At 39.2% G+C, this 18,432-nt stretch overlaps 1 protein-coding gene across 1 annotated transcript in view; it reads left to right on the top strand.

The window, feature by feature from the left end:
* The window catches only part of SLC26A8 (solute carrier family 26 member 8), an 83,822-nt gene that overhangs the window by 24,319 nt on the left and 41,071 nt on the right, over positions 1-18,432 (top strand). The window contains exons 4-7 of the mRNA XM_043592968.1: positions 4,489-4,605; positions 6,293-6,474; positions 14,008-14,172; positions 14,875-15,024. Of these exons, the coding sequence (XP_043448903.1) occupies positions 4,489-4,605; positions 6,293-6,474; positions 14,008-14,172; positions 14,875-15,024 (614 nt within the window). The remainder of the gene's footprint in view (positions 1-4,488; positions 4,606-6,292; positions 6,475-14,007; positions 14,173-14,874; positions 15,025-18,432) is intronic.

Raw genomic sequence — 18,432 nt, 5'->3', positions numbered from 1 at the left:
CAGCCTAAGCTTACCTGAGACTAGATCACTTAGTTCTCAGGCACTTACCAAGTAATCCTCTAACTTCCTTGTATTGGTAAATTATTTGAAACCCTACATTTCAAAAGGCTTTCTCTTTATGCTATATGTTGCTTATCAAGAGTAAATAGGAGCTATTCAACATTATACTGGAATTCATGGTGTATTAAAGTAGGAAAAAGAAATATAAGGTGTAAGGATTGTAAAGGAAGAAATAAAACTTCATTATTCATAGATGGTAATTTTTAATGAAGAAAACAATCTACAAATAAATTAATAGAATTAATGAGATTTTGTCAAGGTTGCTGGATACAAGATCAGCATTTAAAAATCAATTCTATTCCTATATACCCGCAGGAAACAAGAAGTGAAATTTTTAAAAAGATGCCATTTACCAAAGCATAATAAATATGAAGTAAATTATAATGAAACTAAGAAAAGAAGTGTAATACCCATTTAGAGAAATTATACAACTTTACCGAGTAATATTAATTAATTAAGTTAATGGAAATTAATTGAAATATAGCATGTTCATGGGTTAGAAGATTGAATATTTAGGTGTGCCTGGGTGGGTCAGTTGGTTAAGTGTCTGACTTTGGCTCAGGTCATGATCTCACTGCTCATGAGTTTGAGCCCTGCATTGGGCTCTGTGCTGACAGCTTGGAGCCTGGAGCCGGCTTCAGATTCTGTCTCAATCTCTCTGCCCCTCCCCTGCTCACGCTCTGTCTGTCTGTCTCTGTTTCTCAAATATAAAATAAAACATAAAAAAAAGAAGACTCAATATTTAAAGATCTCAGCTCTCTCAAAATAAGTTTTATAGATTCATTATAATTTTAATGTAAATCCATTTTTTAATGGACCATTTTAAGAAGATTCTAAGATGTATATGTAAATGCAAAAGCCAAGAATGGTCAAATTCTTTGGAGAAAAGCAACATGGGAGGACTTGCTCCTCCAATTATCAAGACTTAATATAAAGTTATAATATTTAAGGTAATGTTCATTAAAAGTGGACAGAATAAACAAACACTCATATATGCATATACTGGAATACACAGAAGAAACATGGGCAGTCTCAAGCAACTCACCCCAACATGGAAGTCTCTCAAATACATAATACGGAGCAAAAGAGCAGAAATAAAAATTGTATTCAGTGTAACTCCATCTGTACACTAGTGGTAAAACTATAAAGAAAAGCAAAGAAAGTATTGTCACAAAAATCAAAATAATGAATACTTTTGTGGGGATAGATGGAATTGTAATCAAATACTGGGGTGGTGATAACAAAGGTGTTTGTTTTATAAGTATTTATTCAGCTCAACATCTGTTTTAATGCACTTTATGTATGTGCATTATATTTCACAATAAAAATAGGCCATTACTAACACCAAAATTATTACTAAACTAATTACTACAAGATAGTAAGGCTGTGGTATTGCAGAAATAGACTATTAGACCAATGGAACAGAAAAGACACACACATATATATTAGCTTATATCAGATGTGTCGCTATAGAAAAATACTTTTTAAATTATTTATTTATTTATTTATTTATTTATTTAGAGAACCTCAAGCAGGCTCAATAACATCAATGCAGAGGCCGATGGAGGGGCTAGAACTCATGAACCATGAGATCATGACCTGATCTGAAACCAAGAGTCAGGCACCTAACTGACCGAGCCACCCAGGTGCCCCTAGAAATAAACTTTTTGATGAATGATACGAAACAACCTGATACTTATATGAAAAAACAATTTTTAGATCTCTACTCCATGCCATATACAAAAACCTCCTCCTGGTACATTAAAGACCTAAATGTGAAAGGTAAAATAATAAAGAATTTTTTAGAATTATTTAGGAGGATGTCTTCACGATCTTGAAGCAGAAAATAATTTCTTAAACAAGATATAAGAAGCACTCACCTGAAAGGAAAAGATTAATAAATTAATAAATAATAAATAAATAAATAAATAAATAATAAATTAATAAGTAATAAATTAATAAGTAAAAGTGTTGTTCATTCAAAGATACATAAAGATTGAAAAGCAAACCACAGAATCAGAGAGATATTTGTTACACATACACCCAACAAAGGATTCAAATCTGTAATAGATATACTCCCACATATCTGTAAGGAAACAACGCAATGAGATTGATCAATATTATTGACAACCCATGTAGTGAAAAGTGAAATTTAAATGAGTTACATGCTAACTCATACACACTGAAATTTAAAATCTGACAGTATCATATGCTAACACAGATGCAGTTGATGGGAACTGTCACACAATGCTGGTGGGAGTGTAAATTATAAAGCCATTTGGAAAACAGCTTGGCTTTTTTAAAATGTTTATTTATTTTGAGAGAGTCAGAGAGAGAGAGAGAGAGAGAGGAGTGGGACAGGAGCAGAGAGAGTGAGAGGGAGAGAGAGAGAATTCCAAGCAGGCTCCATGCTGTCAGCACAGAGCCTGACATGGGGCTCGATCTCAAGAACCATGAGATCATGACCTGAGTAGAGATCAGGAGTTGGACGCTTAACTGGCTGAGCCACCCAGGTGCCCAGCAAATGCTTTTTTTTAAAGATCACCGCAAAACCCACCATATCTTTGGCTTATGGTTTCTCACGTGGTTGTAGTCAAGCTGTCAGTCATCTCAAGGCTCTACTGAGGCTGGAGGATCAGCCTTCAGGCTCCCTCATGTGCTTCTCACCTTGAGGGCCTCTCCATCAGTGCTTGAGTATCCTCACATCATGACAGCTGGCAGGGCCGACGACATGCAGAACCCCTAGTTCAAAAATTATTCAGAATTTCAAAATAGTCATAGAGTATTAAGCCAAGTGTGGAGCCTTCTGAGCCCGTGTAATTGCATTCGTCACACCCCTTTGAAGCCAAGTCTGGCAACTGGTGACCTGGATGAAAGAGACAGAGAGTCAGAGAGCAACCAAGACAGAGGCCACAGTCTTCTTGCAACCTACTCTCAGAAGTGACACCTACCATTTTTGTTGTAGTCTGTTTATTAGATGTAAGTTACTAGGTCCATCTCACACTGAGGGGGTGGGGGTCACACAAAAAGCATGGATACCAATGAGCAAATCATCTTAAGGGCTGTCTACTGCAACAACTATTTATGAGATAAGCAGGGAAATTTGAACACTGACTATTATTAATTGCTTAGGTATAATGATGGTATTGTAATTAAATTAAAAGAGGGTTTGCTTTTGGGGCACCTAGCTGGCTCAGTCAGTAAGAGCATGAGACTCTTGATCTCAGGGTCATGAGTTTGAGTTCCTTGTTGGGCATAAAGATTACTTTAAAAAAAAAAGAGGGTTTTCTTTTAAAGATATATACTGAAATATCTGCAGATGACATAATTTGATGTCTTGGATTTGCTTCAAACTAATAAGGAGTGGGAGAGGAGTGAGGGAATAGAGGAAACAAGACTGGCCATGAGATGACCACTGTTGAAGCCGGTGATGGGTACATGGGAGTTTATTATACTCTATTTTTGTATGTGTTTGACCTTCTACACACACACACACACACACACACACACACACACACACACACACACAGAGCCTTGTTTTGTCTAAGACACTGAATCAGCTCACTAAACTCATAACTGAATTCAGATGAGCACACCGTATGATGTAAGTTGAAGACAGGCCCTTAGGGCAGGAGCTGTGGGCTTGAGACACCAAAGGATGCCACCATGCATGTTAATCCATTTGCTTCAAAACTTCCGAATTCTCATCGTGCTTCTTAAAAAAGTAGGGGCACCTGGGTGGCTCAGTCGATTAAGTGTCCAACGTCAGCTCAGGTCATGATCTTGTGGTTCGTGGGTTCAAGCTCCATGTCAGGCTCTCTGCTGTCAGTGCAAAGCCCACTTCGATTCCTCTGTCCCCCTCTCTCTCTACCCGTCCCCCACTCTGAAAAATAAATAAACTTTAAAAAAAGAAAAGAAAAGAAAGTAAGTATAGAAGAAGGAGCTGAAAGAAGAGACGGGAGTGATTGGCATATGGAAGAGAGACAACACATACCAAATTGGAATCATGTCAGTTAAGTGGGATCCTTGCCTCGCTCTCCAGCTTTATTTCCAGTCCTAGAGGATTCCCAGGGTCTTCTGCTAACTAGACTAGGGGTGGAATGGGGCTGCTTCTGAGCTGTTGGAATTAGAGGTCTTATTGTTATGATGTCTGTTTTCCATGATTAGCATGAAGACCTTGAAGTGAAGGGTGTTTAAGCCTCTGATTTAGAATTGAGGGGTAAAAAGCATATAGTAGAAGTAGAAGCTAGGAATCAAAGGAGATAATAAAGGTGCTAATTAAGAGCCGTATATCCAGAGATATTGTTCCCACACTCTGTCAGCTACATACTGGATTGTTTTTATTTTAAATATTCTTTACAGTTTTTATTCAGGGTGGCTTTTAAAAGCCAGCCTACCTTTTCTTACTTAAATTATCTTGTTTTTCAGCCCTGACGTTTAGTTTGCTGGCAAGGCAGCTGATTCCTCCTCTCAATGTCTGTTACGCAACTTTCTGTTCTTCAGTAATTTATGTCATTTTTGGATCGTGTCATCAAATGTCCATTGGTGAGTTCAGCACTGGAACCACAGGAGGTGGATAGAGTCTCTGTCTTAATCATTTCCTTATTGCCAAGAACCCAAATTAAAACTATATTTCAGGTACAAAAAAATGGAGGCAGAAGATGGGCATTCTATCCATTTCAGTGTTCAGATTTTAGAGACTGAACACTTCCAGTGTGTCATTATTAATGCCACCTCCAGACAAATCGGCTGGCGAGCTGTTTCCCAAAGGAATTAAGTGGCAGGAGGTACTTCCCTTGGTGAAATTACCACACGATTGAAATCTGCCTGCCCTCAACCTGGAAGATTCAGAGGCAATTTTGCCAGCATTCCTAGAGTGCATCTATCTTTCATCTGGACCTGTAATAACCAAAGTCCGTGGCCTACTTTTTAATAGTTGTGTTAGCTTATAATTTACAGTAAGAAAATGCTGCCACAGTAATCAAAGCATTCAAATTCAAGGATAAGCAGGTCCCTTCCCTGAGTCAAAAGTCCGTCTCCTAATTTATATTTAGAAATAATTGTTACAGGCACCACACTGGTTGAAGGTCATAGAAGCAGCACATTTTCTTCACCTAGGTAAACTGGCATAGAAATCAAATACAAAACGCCCAATAATGTTGGAAGGGCATTGCCAACAGCTGCTTAGTGAAGTGCCTTTTCCTGACCTTCCCCACTGAACAACTGACCACCCAGGCAACCTTGACCATTTTGACTGACACACTTTTTCTCCGGATGTGTTTATATATTCAGGCTGATTACCATCCCATTATCCTACATGCAGAGTGCTACCCTGCCTTTTTTAAGGACAATATCCCACGTCTTTACTAAAATCCATTATGTGTTAATTTTACATTTGGACACTGAGAGGACACTTTTATTGCCATATTCCCAGGCTCCTGGGGCACACTGCAATCATTTCCAAATACAGATAATAAGGCACTTAGAGTTTTATTTCTGTTAGGTAGTTTAAAGGTAAGATTTGCCTTTGTTCCCATATGTCGATGTGAGGACTAAATGAAATTATGTTTGAAACAGGTTAAGCTCAGTGTCACTTTGCACCTAGTAAATCCTTCATAAGTGTTAGGTGTTATTTTTTTCTTATTATTATTATTGATTAGCTTTGTTTTCTGATCCTCTCACCACCATCTCACTTTTTACTGTCTCTAAGACCAGGTAAAGTGGCTGAGCCTGATATGCAATTTCCCCTTGATCCCACTCCATATGCCCACATTGCAGAGAGGGTAATATGTAGACACCAAGATCTAAATGCTAGGAGTTGGTCACAGCATGTGGAACCAGAGTTCTTTCCTCTGCTCTTTCTTACTTCTCAGTGGCCACTTTCAAAAGAGAAAAGTTCTTGAGATCAGAGGCAAAACAACATCAGACCATACCTTCCTTCTGTCCACTATGTCAGTTTACCTGCATTTAAAACTTCAGTGGGGCGCCTGGGTGGCTTAGTCGGTAGAGGGTCCAACTCAGGTTCAAGTCATGATCTCGCAATCCATGAGTTCAAGCCCCATGTTGGGCTCTGTGCTGACAGCTCAGAACCTGGAGCCTGCTTCGGATTCTGTGTCTCCCTCTCTCTCTGCCCCTTCCCTGCTCACAGTCTCTCTCTCTCTCTCTTAAAAAATAAACACTAAAAATTTTTGTTTTAAACTTCTCTTTTCTGCCTAAACACCTTCTTTCATAGGTTCCTACTTCCTTGTGAGTGCTCTGATGATCAATGTCCTGAGATTGTACCCGTTCAACAGTGGCCACCTGATTCTGGGGGCTTTCATCAAGGATGACTTTTCTAAGCCCTCCTTCTTTGAGGACTATAACAGATCCTTGAGTGTGGTGGCATCCACAACTTTTCTGACTGGGATTATTCAGGTAGGATCTGAGTCTCTGAACCCCTGAAATAAACAAAGGAGCTACAAACAGACCTCTTCCTTTTGTTGGTCCTGTTATCCATTGTGATATATGTGGAACTTTAGTGATTTATTTGGGGGAAGCCTATGGGATGTGTAGATACACTCTCCTCAGTGACGAAAATTCTTTCTCCTCCACCCACCACTGATTCAGGATGAGATACTGAACAGTCTCATCAGTCCCTTCCATAAAGCTAAAGAAGGGCTCCAGGGACTATGGTCTAGAGTTCTATTCATGATTTCACGTTTAAAAAAAAATTCTTTTGGGGTGCTTAGGTGGCTCAGTCGGTTGAGCGTCTGACTTCAGCTCAGGTCATGATCTTGCGGCTTGTGGGTTTGAGCCCTGCATCAGGCTCTGTGCTGACAGCTTGGAGCCTGGAGCCTGCTTCAGATTCTGTGTCTCCCTGTCTCTCTGCTCCTCCCCTGTTCATGTTCTGTCTGTCTGTTTGTCTCTCTCTCAAAAATAAATAAACATTAAAAAAAATTTTTTTTTTAATTCTTTGTATTTTTTCAACAAGAATAGCACTTGTAGGCTTACATACTATATCTTGGGTTAAGTAAGCATTAGAGTCAGACCTGGAGTTCTTTTCTTCAATGACAGAAGCACAGTTAAAGGACAATAATATCAATGACTTATTAAAATATCAAAACTTATTTTTGGCATGTCTTTGATTCTCTGTGAGAATTGACCATCTAAAGCTTCATCCATTGACCTAAAGTCACATATGCTAGCTTTATTTTTCTTTCTTCTCAACCAATCAATCCTCTCTCTAGCTAATTTTTGCTGATCTCTCCTGACACCATCTTTTATTAGGTAAGGATTTATTGGGAACCTACATCAGGCTACCAGAGTGAGCTGACTCCGACCGACCCTGATACCAGCTATATAACTTACCTAAATCACCTTACCTTTATCAGCCTTGGTTTCCTCGTGTATAAAATGGAAATAATAACATTTTCAGGACTCTTAGGATTAAATGAGAAAATACATGTAAAGCACTCAGCTCAGAGCCTGTCACATAGTAAGCATCAATATGTTATAATTACTGGGCACAGAAATATGAATTTGGTACTTTGACAGAGATCAAAAATAAAAAAGTAAATATAATTCCTGTGGTTAAAAAATTCGGTCTTGTAAGAGAAGACAAAATAATGGGCAGTCAGCACCCTCAAAAATAAACATTAAAACTCATTTGTTTTTGAGTCAGTACCTCAAAAATAAATAAACATTTAAAAAAAATTTCTTTTAATTGGGGCACCTGGGTGGCTCAATTGGTTGAGCGTCTGACTTCGGCTCAGGTCATGATCTCGCAGTCCGTGAGTTCAAGCCCCGCGTCGGGCTCTGTGCTGACAGCTCAGAGCCTGGAGCCTGCTTCAGATTCTGTATCTCCCTCTTTCTCCACCCCTCCCCTGCTCGCGTCTGTCTCTCTCTCTCTCTCTGTCTCAAAAATAAATAAACATTAAAAAAATTTTTAATAAAGGAGGAGACATTCCATTTCCAGGAAGATGAAATCGATATACTTTTCCCTATTCCTCCTGCTAAGTACAACTAAGAACCTTGGAACATTATACTAATAAAGCAAACATAAGAACACTCTGAAAAGTGGAGAGAAGAGGGCAAACTGACTCAGAACCACCGGACCCAAGGAACAACACAGTGATGAATTCCCTGGGCCTTCTTTTTGCCTTGTATATTTCAGACTTGGTGCTGAAGAAGCCAGAAACCCAAAATGCTAAGAGGTGAAGACAAAGAAAAATAGGAAGAGAAAAAAAAAAAAAAGCCCTAACAGATGTCTGTTCTTTATAGCCACAGCACCAAGAAGAGGCTAGCAAGACTGAAAAGTTATTTTACATAATAACTACGATACTCCAGACAAACACCAAGAAAAAACAAAACAAAACTGTGGTATCAGCCCCCTTATACCAGCAAAGGCCAACTGAAGAGCCCAGACCATATCACTCTTACCCACCTGTAATAAGGTGCCCACCCACTCCCAACTGGGGGTTGTCAGAGAAGGCCAAATAGGGAGTCAACACTTGCACTCCCATTGGGCAGTAATGAGACACTCTTTCCACCCTTTGCTGGGGTGGTGTCAGAGATGGCCTCATAGAGGGGACAACCCTCTCTGCTGCAGTGTCCATGGAGGCCAAGTGGGAAGAAGTAAAGACATTCCTGTCTCTTCCAGCCAGGATAATATGAGCAGAGGGCTAGTGGGGAGCCAGAACTCCCACCCCTGCCCGACAATAATGAGGAGTCCCCACTGCCTCAGCAGTCAGTGGAAACTGAGGGGAGAACCTGGGCTTCTACATCTATAGGCAGTAACAAGATGGTACCTGCCCCTTCCCCTGCCAGCACTTTGTCAAAATAATCTAGCTAAAACAGAATATTTAAATAAGATCTAGCATCTTCTAGCACAGTGCCCAAAATGTCTACAATTGAACTGAAAATTACTTGTCATATCAAGAACCAGGAAAATCTCAACTTGAACGAAAAAAGACAGTGAAAAGATGCCAATACTATGATGACAGAGATGTTAGAATCCTCTGGCAAAGATTTTAAAGCAGCCATCCTAAACATGCTTCAGTGAGCAATAATGAACATTCCTGAAACAAGTGAGAAAATAGAAACTCTCAGCAAATAAACAAAGTGTGAAGAAGCAAATGGAAATTTTAGAGCTGAGAAATACAATAACCAAAATTCAAAATGGAAAAAATGGACTCAATAGGAGGATAGAGGAGACAGAGGAAAGAATGAATGAATTCAAAGAAAGAGCAATAGAAATCATCCAACCTGTACAACCGAGAGAAAGTAGACAGGAAAAAGAAATGAACAAAACCTCAGAGGCAGGTAGGGTGATAAGGATATACCTAATATACCTAATATTGGTATCACAAGAGTCCCAGAAAGAGAGGAGAAAAAAGATGGGGCTGAATTACTTGAAGAAATAACAGCTGAAAACTCCTGAAATTCGGCAAAAGACATAATCCTACAGATTCAAAAAGCTGAGAAATTTTCAAAAACTAAATCCATAGAAATACACACTAAGACGAATCATAGTCAATATTCAGAAAACTAAAGACAATGAAAACAATCTTGAAAGCAGTGAGAGAAACACTTTACCTATGGGTAGGGGGGTGGACAACTCATATGACAGCAGATTTCTTATCCATAGAGTCCAGAAGGAAGTTGCACAATATTTTCCATTTGCTGAAGAAAAGAACTGTCAATCCAAAATCCTATACCCAGTGAAAATATCCTTCAAGAATAACAGGGAAATCAAGACATTCTCAGATGAAGAAAAACTAAGAGAATTTGCTACCAGCAGACCTACCCTAAGAGAAAGGCTAAAGAAAGTTCTCTAAACAGAAAGGAAATGATAAAAGAAAGAATCTTGGAACCACTGGAAGGAAGAAAGAACAATGGAAAGAGTAAAAATATGGATGAATATGATAGATTTTCCTTGTCCTCCTGTGCTTTCTAAATTATGTTTGATGGTTGAGGCGAAATTACAACACTGATGTGATTCAAAATGTAAATGACAGGAATATTTAAAACAATTACCATTGACCTTTGAACACCATGAGTTTGAACCACACAGGTCTGCTTATATGCAGTTTTTAAAAGATAAATATAGTGCAGTACTATAAATGTATTTTCTCTTCCTTATGATTTTCTTAACATTTCCTTTTCTCTAGCCTACTTTATTGTAATAATATAGTATGTAATGCACATAACATACCAAGTATGTGTTTATCAGTTATTTGTGTTATTGGTAAGGCTTCCAGTCAACAGTAGACTAATAGGAGTTATGTTTTTGGGGGGCGCCCGGCTGGCTCAGTAGGTGGGACATAGGACTCTTGATCTTGGGATTGTGAGTTCAAGCTCCATGTTGGGTGTAGAGATTACTTACAGTTAAATCTTTTTTAAAAAGGAGTTAAGGGACACCTGGGTGGCTCAGTTGGTTGAGTGTCCAACTTCAGCTCAGGTCATGATCTCATGGCTCATGAGTTCAAGCCCCACATCAGGCTCTGTGCTGACAGCTCAGAGCCTGGAGCCTGCTTCTGATTTTGTGTCTCCCTCTCTCTCGGCTCCTCCCCTGCTCATGCTCTGTCTCTCCTTCAAAAATAAATAAATATTTTTTAAACAATTTAATAAAAAAATTTAAAAATGAGTTAAGCTTTTGGGGAATCAAAGTTATACATGGATTTTCAACTGTGTGTTTTGAGGGGAGGGTTGGTGCCCCTAACCTCTGTGGTATTCAGGATCAACTGTAGTTCGGCAAGATGCTACTATTAGGGCAAACTGAGTAAAGAGTACACCAGATCTCTCTGTACTGTTTCTTACAACTGCATATCAAACTACACTTATCTAAAATAAAAAGTTTAAATTTAAAAAGGAAAACTGCACCAGATAATAATGTTTAACATTTAAGGCTACGTGCCAGTCACTATTCAAAACACTTTACATTAATCATCTCATCTGATCCTTATGACTCCTTGTATGAAGGTAGGTATTACTATGACCCTATTTTAAGGGAACAAAGGTACAGAGAGGTTAAGAGAATTGCCCAAGGTCACACAGCCAGTAAGATCCCAACTGGGAATTAGACTGATGGTTGTCTACCTCCAGAATCCACATTTCAGATCATTTTAAAGTTCAAGCTAATATTACTAAAAGTGAAGTGTTTTGTGTCAAAAGAATATAAAGTACAGGAATAACCTTTAGTTGGTTGGAGTTGTCTGTGAAGGAAACAACCACATATTGAGACTTTTCTTCATTCACTGAACCTTTAGTACTTTCTTTTTTTTATTTAATGCTTATTTATTTATTTTGAAAGAGGGAAAGTACATGCATATGAGCTAGGGGAGGGGCAGAGAGAGAAGAGAGAGAGAACCCCAAGCAGGCTCCATGCTGTCAGGAGGGAGCCTGACTCACGGCTGGATCCCATGAACCATGAGATCATGACCTGAGTAGAAATCAAGAGCCACCCAGGTGCCCCTAGTACCTGCTTTCTATAAGAATAGCAGATAGGTTTCATGTCCTAGGCCAACTCTGACTGACTGACATTGGCTGCCTAGAAAATTATATTAACACAGATTCTGATGCTACATCACAGCTGAGCAAGAAAGAGTTTTATAGTTATAGATATTTGCCACTTACATGGTGGAAGGAAGAAATGGTATTAAAAATGAGCGATAATGTATTTGTATTTGTCACTATTCTCAGACTTGAGCTAAGTGTTTTACATGTCTTATGCAATGTAATTCATTCAAAACACTGCATGTTGAGTATTACTCACTTTTTATCGATGGGGAAACAGGCTCAGAGAGTTTAGTTAACTTGTCCAAGCTCACACAGCTAGTGAGTGGCAGAGCCAGGATTGAAAGCCAAGGTCTTCATCCCTAGGAATCATGCTCTTTTCACCACATCTCCTTAAGAAGAGGAATTTTCCTGAGCTCTTGAAAGAGATGATGGACATGGATTGGCAGAAATGGAAAAAAAAAATTTCTGTGCACAAGCACAGAAACAGAAATCACACAAAAGACAAGAAGCTAACTGGCCCGACCAGAGTAGTGGTGCCTACTGGGCAGTAATGACCAGACATTCTAGAGACCCAGTGTCCAACTGACTGAAAGCTTGGAAACAAAAAGCTTTTAAAGTTAGAAGATTGGTTCTTCCAAGTTTGTTTTCTGAGGTCCCAGTGCAGTGGCAGACGAAATGCGAACAGTAGTAGGTTCAACACTTGTTTATCTTTCCCCATTTTCTTCACTAGGCTCTGTAAATTTTCTTAACCTGCCTTCTTAAGGGAATTGGAGCTCACCCTCTGTCTGTCCATCAATTTTCCTTTTTTTTTTAAAGTTTATTTATTTATTTTGAGAGAGAGAGAGAGCACGAATACAAGCAGGACAGAGAGAGAGGGAGAGAGAGAGAATCTCAAGCAGGCTCCACGTGGTCAGAGCAGAGCCTGACTTGAGGCTCGATCTCACGAACCACGAGTTCATGACCTGAGCCAAAATCAAGAGCCGGATGCTTAACCAACTGAGCCACCCAGGCAGCCCTGTCCATCAGTTTTCTCATTGTTTTTTATTATAAAAAATGGGGGTGCCTTGTTGGCTAAGTCAGTAGAGCATGCAACTCTTGATCCTTGGGTTTTGAGTTCAATCCCCATGTTGGGCATGGAGCCTACTTGAAGAAAAAAAAAAGGTAGATTGCAAAAGTCTCAAGTAATAAAAAAAAATGCATACATTTTAAAGTATTGCCCCAACCTTTAATTCCATTCCCCAAAGGTAACTTCTTTTTTTTTTTAAGTTTATTTATTTATTTTGAGAGGACAGAGGCAGAGTGAGTGGGGGAGGGGCAGAGAGAGAGGGAGGGAGAGAGAATCCAAAGCAGGTTGTGTGCCAACGCAGAGTCCAACATGGGGCTTGAACTCACCAAATAGTGAGATCATGTTCTGAGCGGAAACCAAGAGTTGGTTTCCAGCCTAACTGACTGAGCTACCCAGGCGCCCCTAAAGATAACTTCTGATAATAGTTCGGGGTGTAACCTTTTAGATTCTTTATATATTTAGAAATACAAATATATAAGACACATATATAATTTATATATTATATATGTATAAGTACATATAAAATACTTTGTTATAACATTGTATTTAATATATAATATATGATACAGTATGTTTATAACTTATTATATATAATATATACTATATATATACTATAATATAGTATTTTACATGTACATATGCATGTATAACGTATAAATCATTTATTATATACACTGAACTTATAGAAACTAAATTTGTCTTCAGGATTACATATAATATAATCTATTATAATACATGTATATATAATATATTTCAGGATTACATATATACATATTTACATATGTATATACATATCTACATATCTACATATACATACATATACATATATACATATACATACATACTATATGTATACATAATATATATATTATACATATATACCTATATTATAATAGATTATATTATATGTAATCCTGAAGACAAATTCAGTTTAATCATTCTTAGTAAAGACAAAAGTCGAAGGCCAAGAAGTTTGAGCTGGAGTTTTTTCAATTGTCTTTTCCTTTGTGAAAAGCCACATTCCTCACTGGGATATTAACGTCTCCTTAAAGGGGCTATCAAAGCTTGCAACAAAAGGGCCTTTAAAAAGGCAAAAGCTTGTTCTGATCACTTGGTCACTGTTAACGTCACATTGATAAGGTCACTAGATTCTGGGGCAAGAACTTTAGCTTAAGTGCTCCTGAAGAAAGAAGTGTGGTTTAGTGCCTGTACAGAGCTGAAGGACTTCCTTGTATCTTCAATATCAGTTGATGAGAAAAAGAGACAAGAGTTTATCCAAGGGGCCTAACTGAACTTTTTTGTTGGAAGCCCCCTGCAGAGTGCCTAATTGACGCCATTGTGGGTTGCCTCTCACTGTGGTTTTCTTTCATCTGAACCTTCTACAGCTGTCAATGGGCTTGTTAGGTTTCGGCTTCATTGCCACTTACCTTCCGGAAGCGGCAATCAGCGCTTACCTGGCGGCCACGGCACTACACATTATTCTGTCCCAGCTGACTTGCATCTTCGGGATTGTGATTAGCTTCCACTCTGGTCCCATCTCCTTCTTCTATGTGAGTAATTTCTACCTTCACCCAGAGATACCAGTGCCCTCCCCTTGCCTCCAAAAGGAAGTGGACCCGAGTGGAGAGACTGCTGCATAGGGAGCAGAGTCAACACCGTCCTAGACATAATCTCGGCTCTTCTAGATTTACAGTCTGAATTAATTGCAGATGCCGGTTGGACCATGTTATATACAGTTATAATTTAACATGTTCTCAGTTCATTACCATTTTGCCCAGCCCTTTTAAACAAACACGATTTGCATTAAACTTTGGTTTTTAGAATACTGTAATCTATCATAATTCTTCCCATTACATGCCTCATAACAGACATGTATTCTAAAACATCTAAAGAACACAAAATGGCTAAGTAGTCCCTTAAAAGAATGGTGTAGGAGTCACTCTAAAGAGCATATATGGTCTAGAAAAAATAGTAAAGAATAGGCTGTAAACAGAACTCCTGGGTCCTTTTCCATTATACTGAAACACATAAAGTGTATTCTCTCCTTATTGGGCATTATTATATTTTAATATCTCTTTTTCAACTTATAAAAATGTATATCCTCCCATTTCCCTTCACTGTGCTAGTAATGCTCATAACGACCTTTGTGCCTAAGGATTTCTTTTTGAACTAATCTTGAGGGAGTGTCACCTTCTAGATTTAGGCAATTCTCATACCCCTTTCTAAGCCTCTGTAATTTTGTTTTCTTTCAGAACATAGTTAACTACTGTGTAACTCTCCCAAAAGCTAATTCTACCAGCATCCTACTATTTCTAACTGCTGTTGTAGCCCTGAGAAGCAACAAATGTATCAGAATGTCCTTCAATCAATATCCCATCGAGTTTCCCATGGAAGTTTTTCTGGTAGGTGTTTTGATGCCCCCAATTCATGGTTTAGATCATTTAAAATGCCTACTTTCTAAAAAAAATTTTAAATTAAAAGCAAGCAACCTAGGAAGGGAGAGATCAGAGGATACTATAAAAATAATGTTTAAAAAACAGATGTTAAATTGTGACAAAGCAGAATATATTTAATTTTAAGTACTAGCTTTTATTTGTAAAACATGCTTATTTTTATTTTTCAATAAATTTCTTATTTTTTAAGTTGATTTATTTATTTTGAGAGAGAGTGTGTGTGTGCAAAAGCAGGGGAGGGACAGAGAGAGAGGGAGACAGAGAATCCCAAGTGGGCTCTACACTGACAGCAATGCCCCGTGTGGGTCTTGAACCCACAAACCATGAGATCATGATCTGAGCCAAAATCAAGAGTTGGATGCTTAATGACTGAGCCACCCAGGTGCCCCAAACATGCTTATTTTTAAAGTATTTTTGTCCATTGCTTCTCTTTCATACTATTTCATAAGTAGTTTTTTTTTTTCCTTATGAAAGCAATCCAGGCTCATTTTAGCAATTTTGAAAAACATAAGAAAAAAATAGAAGAAAAGAAAGTCCTGTGGCTGCACCTCCCGAAATCAACTACAATTAATAATTTGGGGTTTTCACTTATTCACTGTTTCCTTCTTTCAAATATATGACAGGCTTATGCTCAGTGTTGGTGAATTTCCATCTTCTATGTGGAATTTTGTTTCTATTTTACTTTTTTTTTATTTTTTAAGTAATCTCTATCCCCAGTGTGGGGCTCAAACTCACAACCTTGAGATCAAGAGTCACATATTCTGCTGATTGAGCAAGCCCATGCCCTTGTTTCTTATGTATGTATGTATGTATGTATGTATGTATGTATGTATGTTTATTGGGACACCTGGGTGGCTCAGTCAGTTAAGCATCTGACTCTTGATTTCGGCTCAGGTCATGATCTCACGGTTCATGAGTTCGAGCCCCATATCAGGCTCTGTGCTGGCAGTGCAGAGCCTGCTTGGGATTCTCCCTCTCTCCCTCTGTCTCTGTGCCTCCCCTACTTGTGTTCTCTCTCTCTCAAAATAAATAAATACACTTAAAAAAGTAAATACTTATTTTTGAGAGAGAATGCATGGGCTGGGGAGAGGCAGAGTGAGGGAGAGAGGGGAGAGGGGCAGAGAGAGGGGCACAGAGGATCCGAAGTGAGCCCTATGCTGACAGCAGAGGGCTTGAACCCACGTAAGGAAAGATTATGACCTGAACTGAAGTCAGATGCTCAACCAACTAAGCCACCCAGGCACCCCTGTTTCTATTTTAATAGTGTTGTGATCATTCTGTTATTCAGCCTCCTTTAATCCTCACTATGCTACAGTAGAGAAATTGAGGGAGATGAGATGTCAAATGGATTGCCTAGTCCGTGTCACTAGTAAGTGGCAGAGCTGGGGCTCACCACTATCTAATAGCAATATTTCTTCTTTCTTTTAAATTGTTTTTTTAATGTTTATTTTTGAGAGAGAGAAAGAGACAGAGTATGAGCAGGGGAGGGGCAGAGAGACAGGGAGACACAGAACCCGAAGCAGGCTCCAGGCTCTGAGCTGTCAGCACAGAGCCTGACGCGGGGCTTGAACTCATGAACTGCGACATCAAGACCTGAGCTGAAGCTGGACACTTAATCGACTGAGCCACCCAGGCTCCCCTCTTCTTTCTTTTAAAAAAGTCCATTGATAAAATTAATCTTTTGCAGTTATAATTAACATTTTTACAATGATAAAGACATTTTCATAAATAAAGCTCAGGTTTTTAAAGTCAGCATTTCTCATATTAGGATCACTGAGTGCTTGGGTGTCCATGAGAATTAATTCCTCCTTAAGAAGTGTCCTGTTGCAGAGATCCCAAAAGTTCACCAAACGTCCATGTATTCCCGTCTATTTCCCAGGTGCCCCGTAGTTAGGCAGAACCATGTGACTTTGGGGCCAAAGCATAGGAGAAAGGGTGTGAGTCCCCATGTTCTTTCTTTCCCTGGTGTGATAATCATAGGACTGTATGTTAAAATAATATAGTCCCCCAGGTGGAATTAGCCTGGATCCCTGAGGCACTATTTGCAAAGAGGTTGCCCTGGAGAGACACTGACCCACAACACTCTGTGAGGGCAAAAAAATAACACTAAGTTCTCATGGTTTGTATGTTACCACAGCATAACCTATTCTATACTAAACAATCCAGGTCTATACTCTGCATGATTGAAAGAGGATGGGAATTGCTTTGGAAATTGAGACCAAGCTGTATCTCATAACTGTCGTCTACTGCTTGGAGACGTGCATATTCTTCCTTCCTTGCAATAGTTGAAAAGCTATTAATTCACAAAGTCCAGAAACGGAAAGACTACTTTTGTAGGAGACTTTCCCAATCACTGTGCATAAATAATGGTGCCCTAGAGCCCAGGGGACAATGTGCACATGGAATATGAGGAGCAGGGTCACAGGCAACCTCTCCTTTTCACGGAACCCAGCTCAGCTCTGGCACCCTTGAGCAAATATTCCCAGTACCTCAGCTGAGGCTTTGGAGTCACCAGCAGATGGCATCTGTGACGCAGATATCAGTCCTCTCTCTCTCTCTCTCTCTCTCTCTCTCTCTCTCTCTCTATTTAATTTCAGCTTTATTGAGGTATAATTGACATCTAAAGTGGTAAGAGATTTAAAGTGTACATCGTGGTGATCGCACGTGCATATATATTGTGAAAGGATTCACCCATCTAGTTAATGGACACTCCCATCACCTCACGTATTTATCTTGTGTGTGTGTGCATCTGTGCTGAGAGAACATTTACATTCGACTCTTAGCCAATTTGTTTTTTTAAAGTTTATTTATTTTGAGAGAGAGAGAGAGAGAGAGAGAGAATCCCAAGCAGGCTCCACACTTTGATGTGGGGCTCGCACCCCCGAACCTCTTGAGATCGTGACCTGAACGTTTAACTAAATGACTGAGCCACTCAGGTGCCCCCCTACTCTTAGCAAATTTCAATTGTACAGTGCAATGTTAGCAACTATAGTCACCATACTTTCCACTAGATCCTCAGACCTTATTCATCTTGAACCTGAATGTTTCTACGCTTTTATCAAACTTTCCCCATTTCCCCCACCCACAGCTCCTGGCAACCAACCACTTTTCTACTTTCTGTTTCTATGAGTGTGGCTGTTTTGTTTTTGTTTTTACTTATTTATTTTTTAAATGTGTATTTATTCTTGAGAAAGCCCAAGTGGGGGAGGGACAGAGAGCGAGGGGGACAGAGGATCCAAAGCTGGCTCTGCACTGACAGGCAGCAAGCTCGATACAGGGCTCGAACTCACGAACTGTGAGATCATGACCTGAGCCAAAGTCAGACGCTTAACCAACTGAGCCACCCAAGAGCCCTGT

This window comes from Prionailurus bengalensis, chromosome B2, assembly GCF_016509475.1.
Source record: "Prionailurus bengalensis isolate Pbe53 chromosome B2, Fcat_Pben_1.1_paternal_pri, whole genome shotgun sequence".
NCBI lineage: Eukaryota > Metazoa > Chordata > Mammalia > Carnivora > Felidae > Prionailurus > Prionailurus bengalensis.
This window is presented reverse-complemented; position numbering and strand designations above follow the sequence as displayed.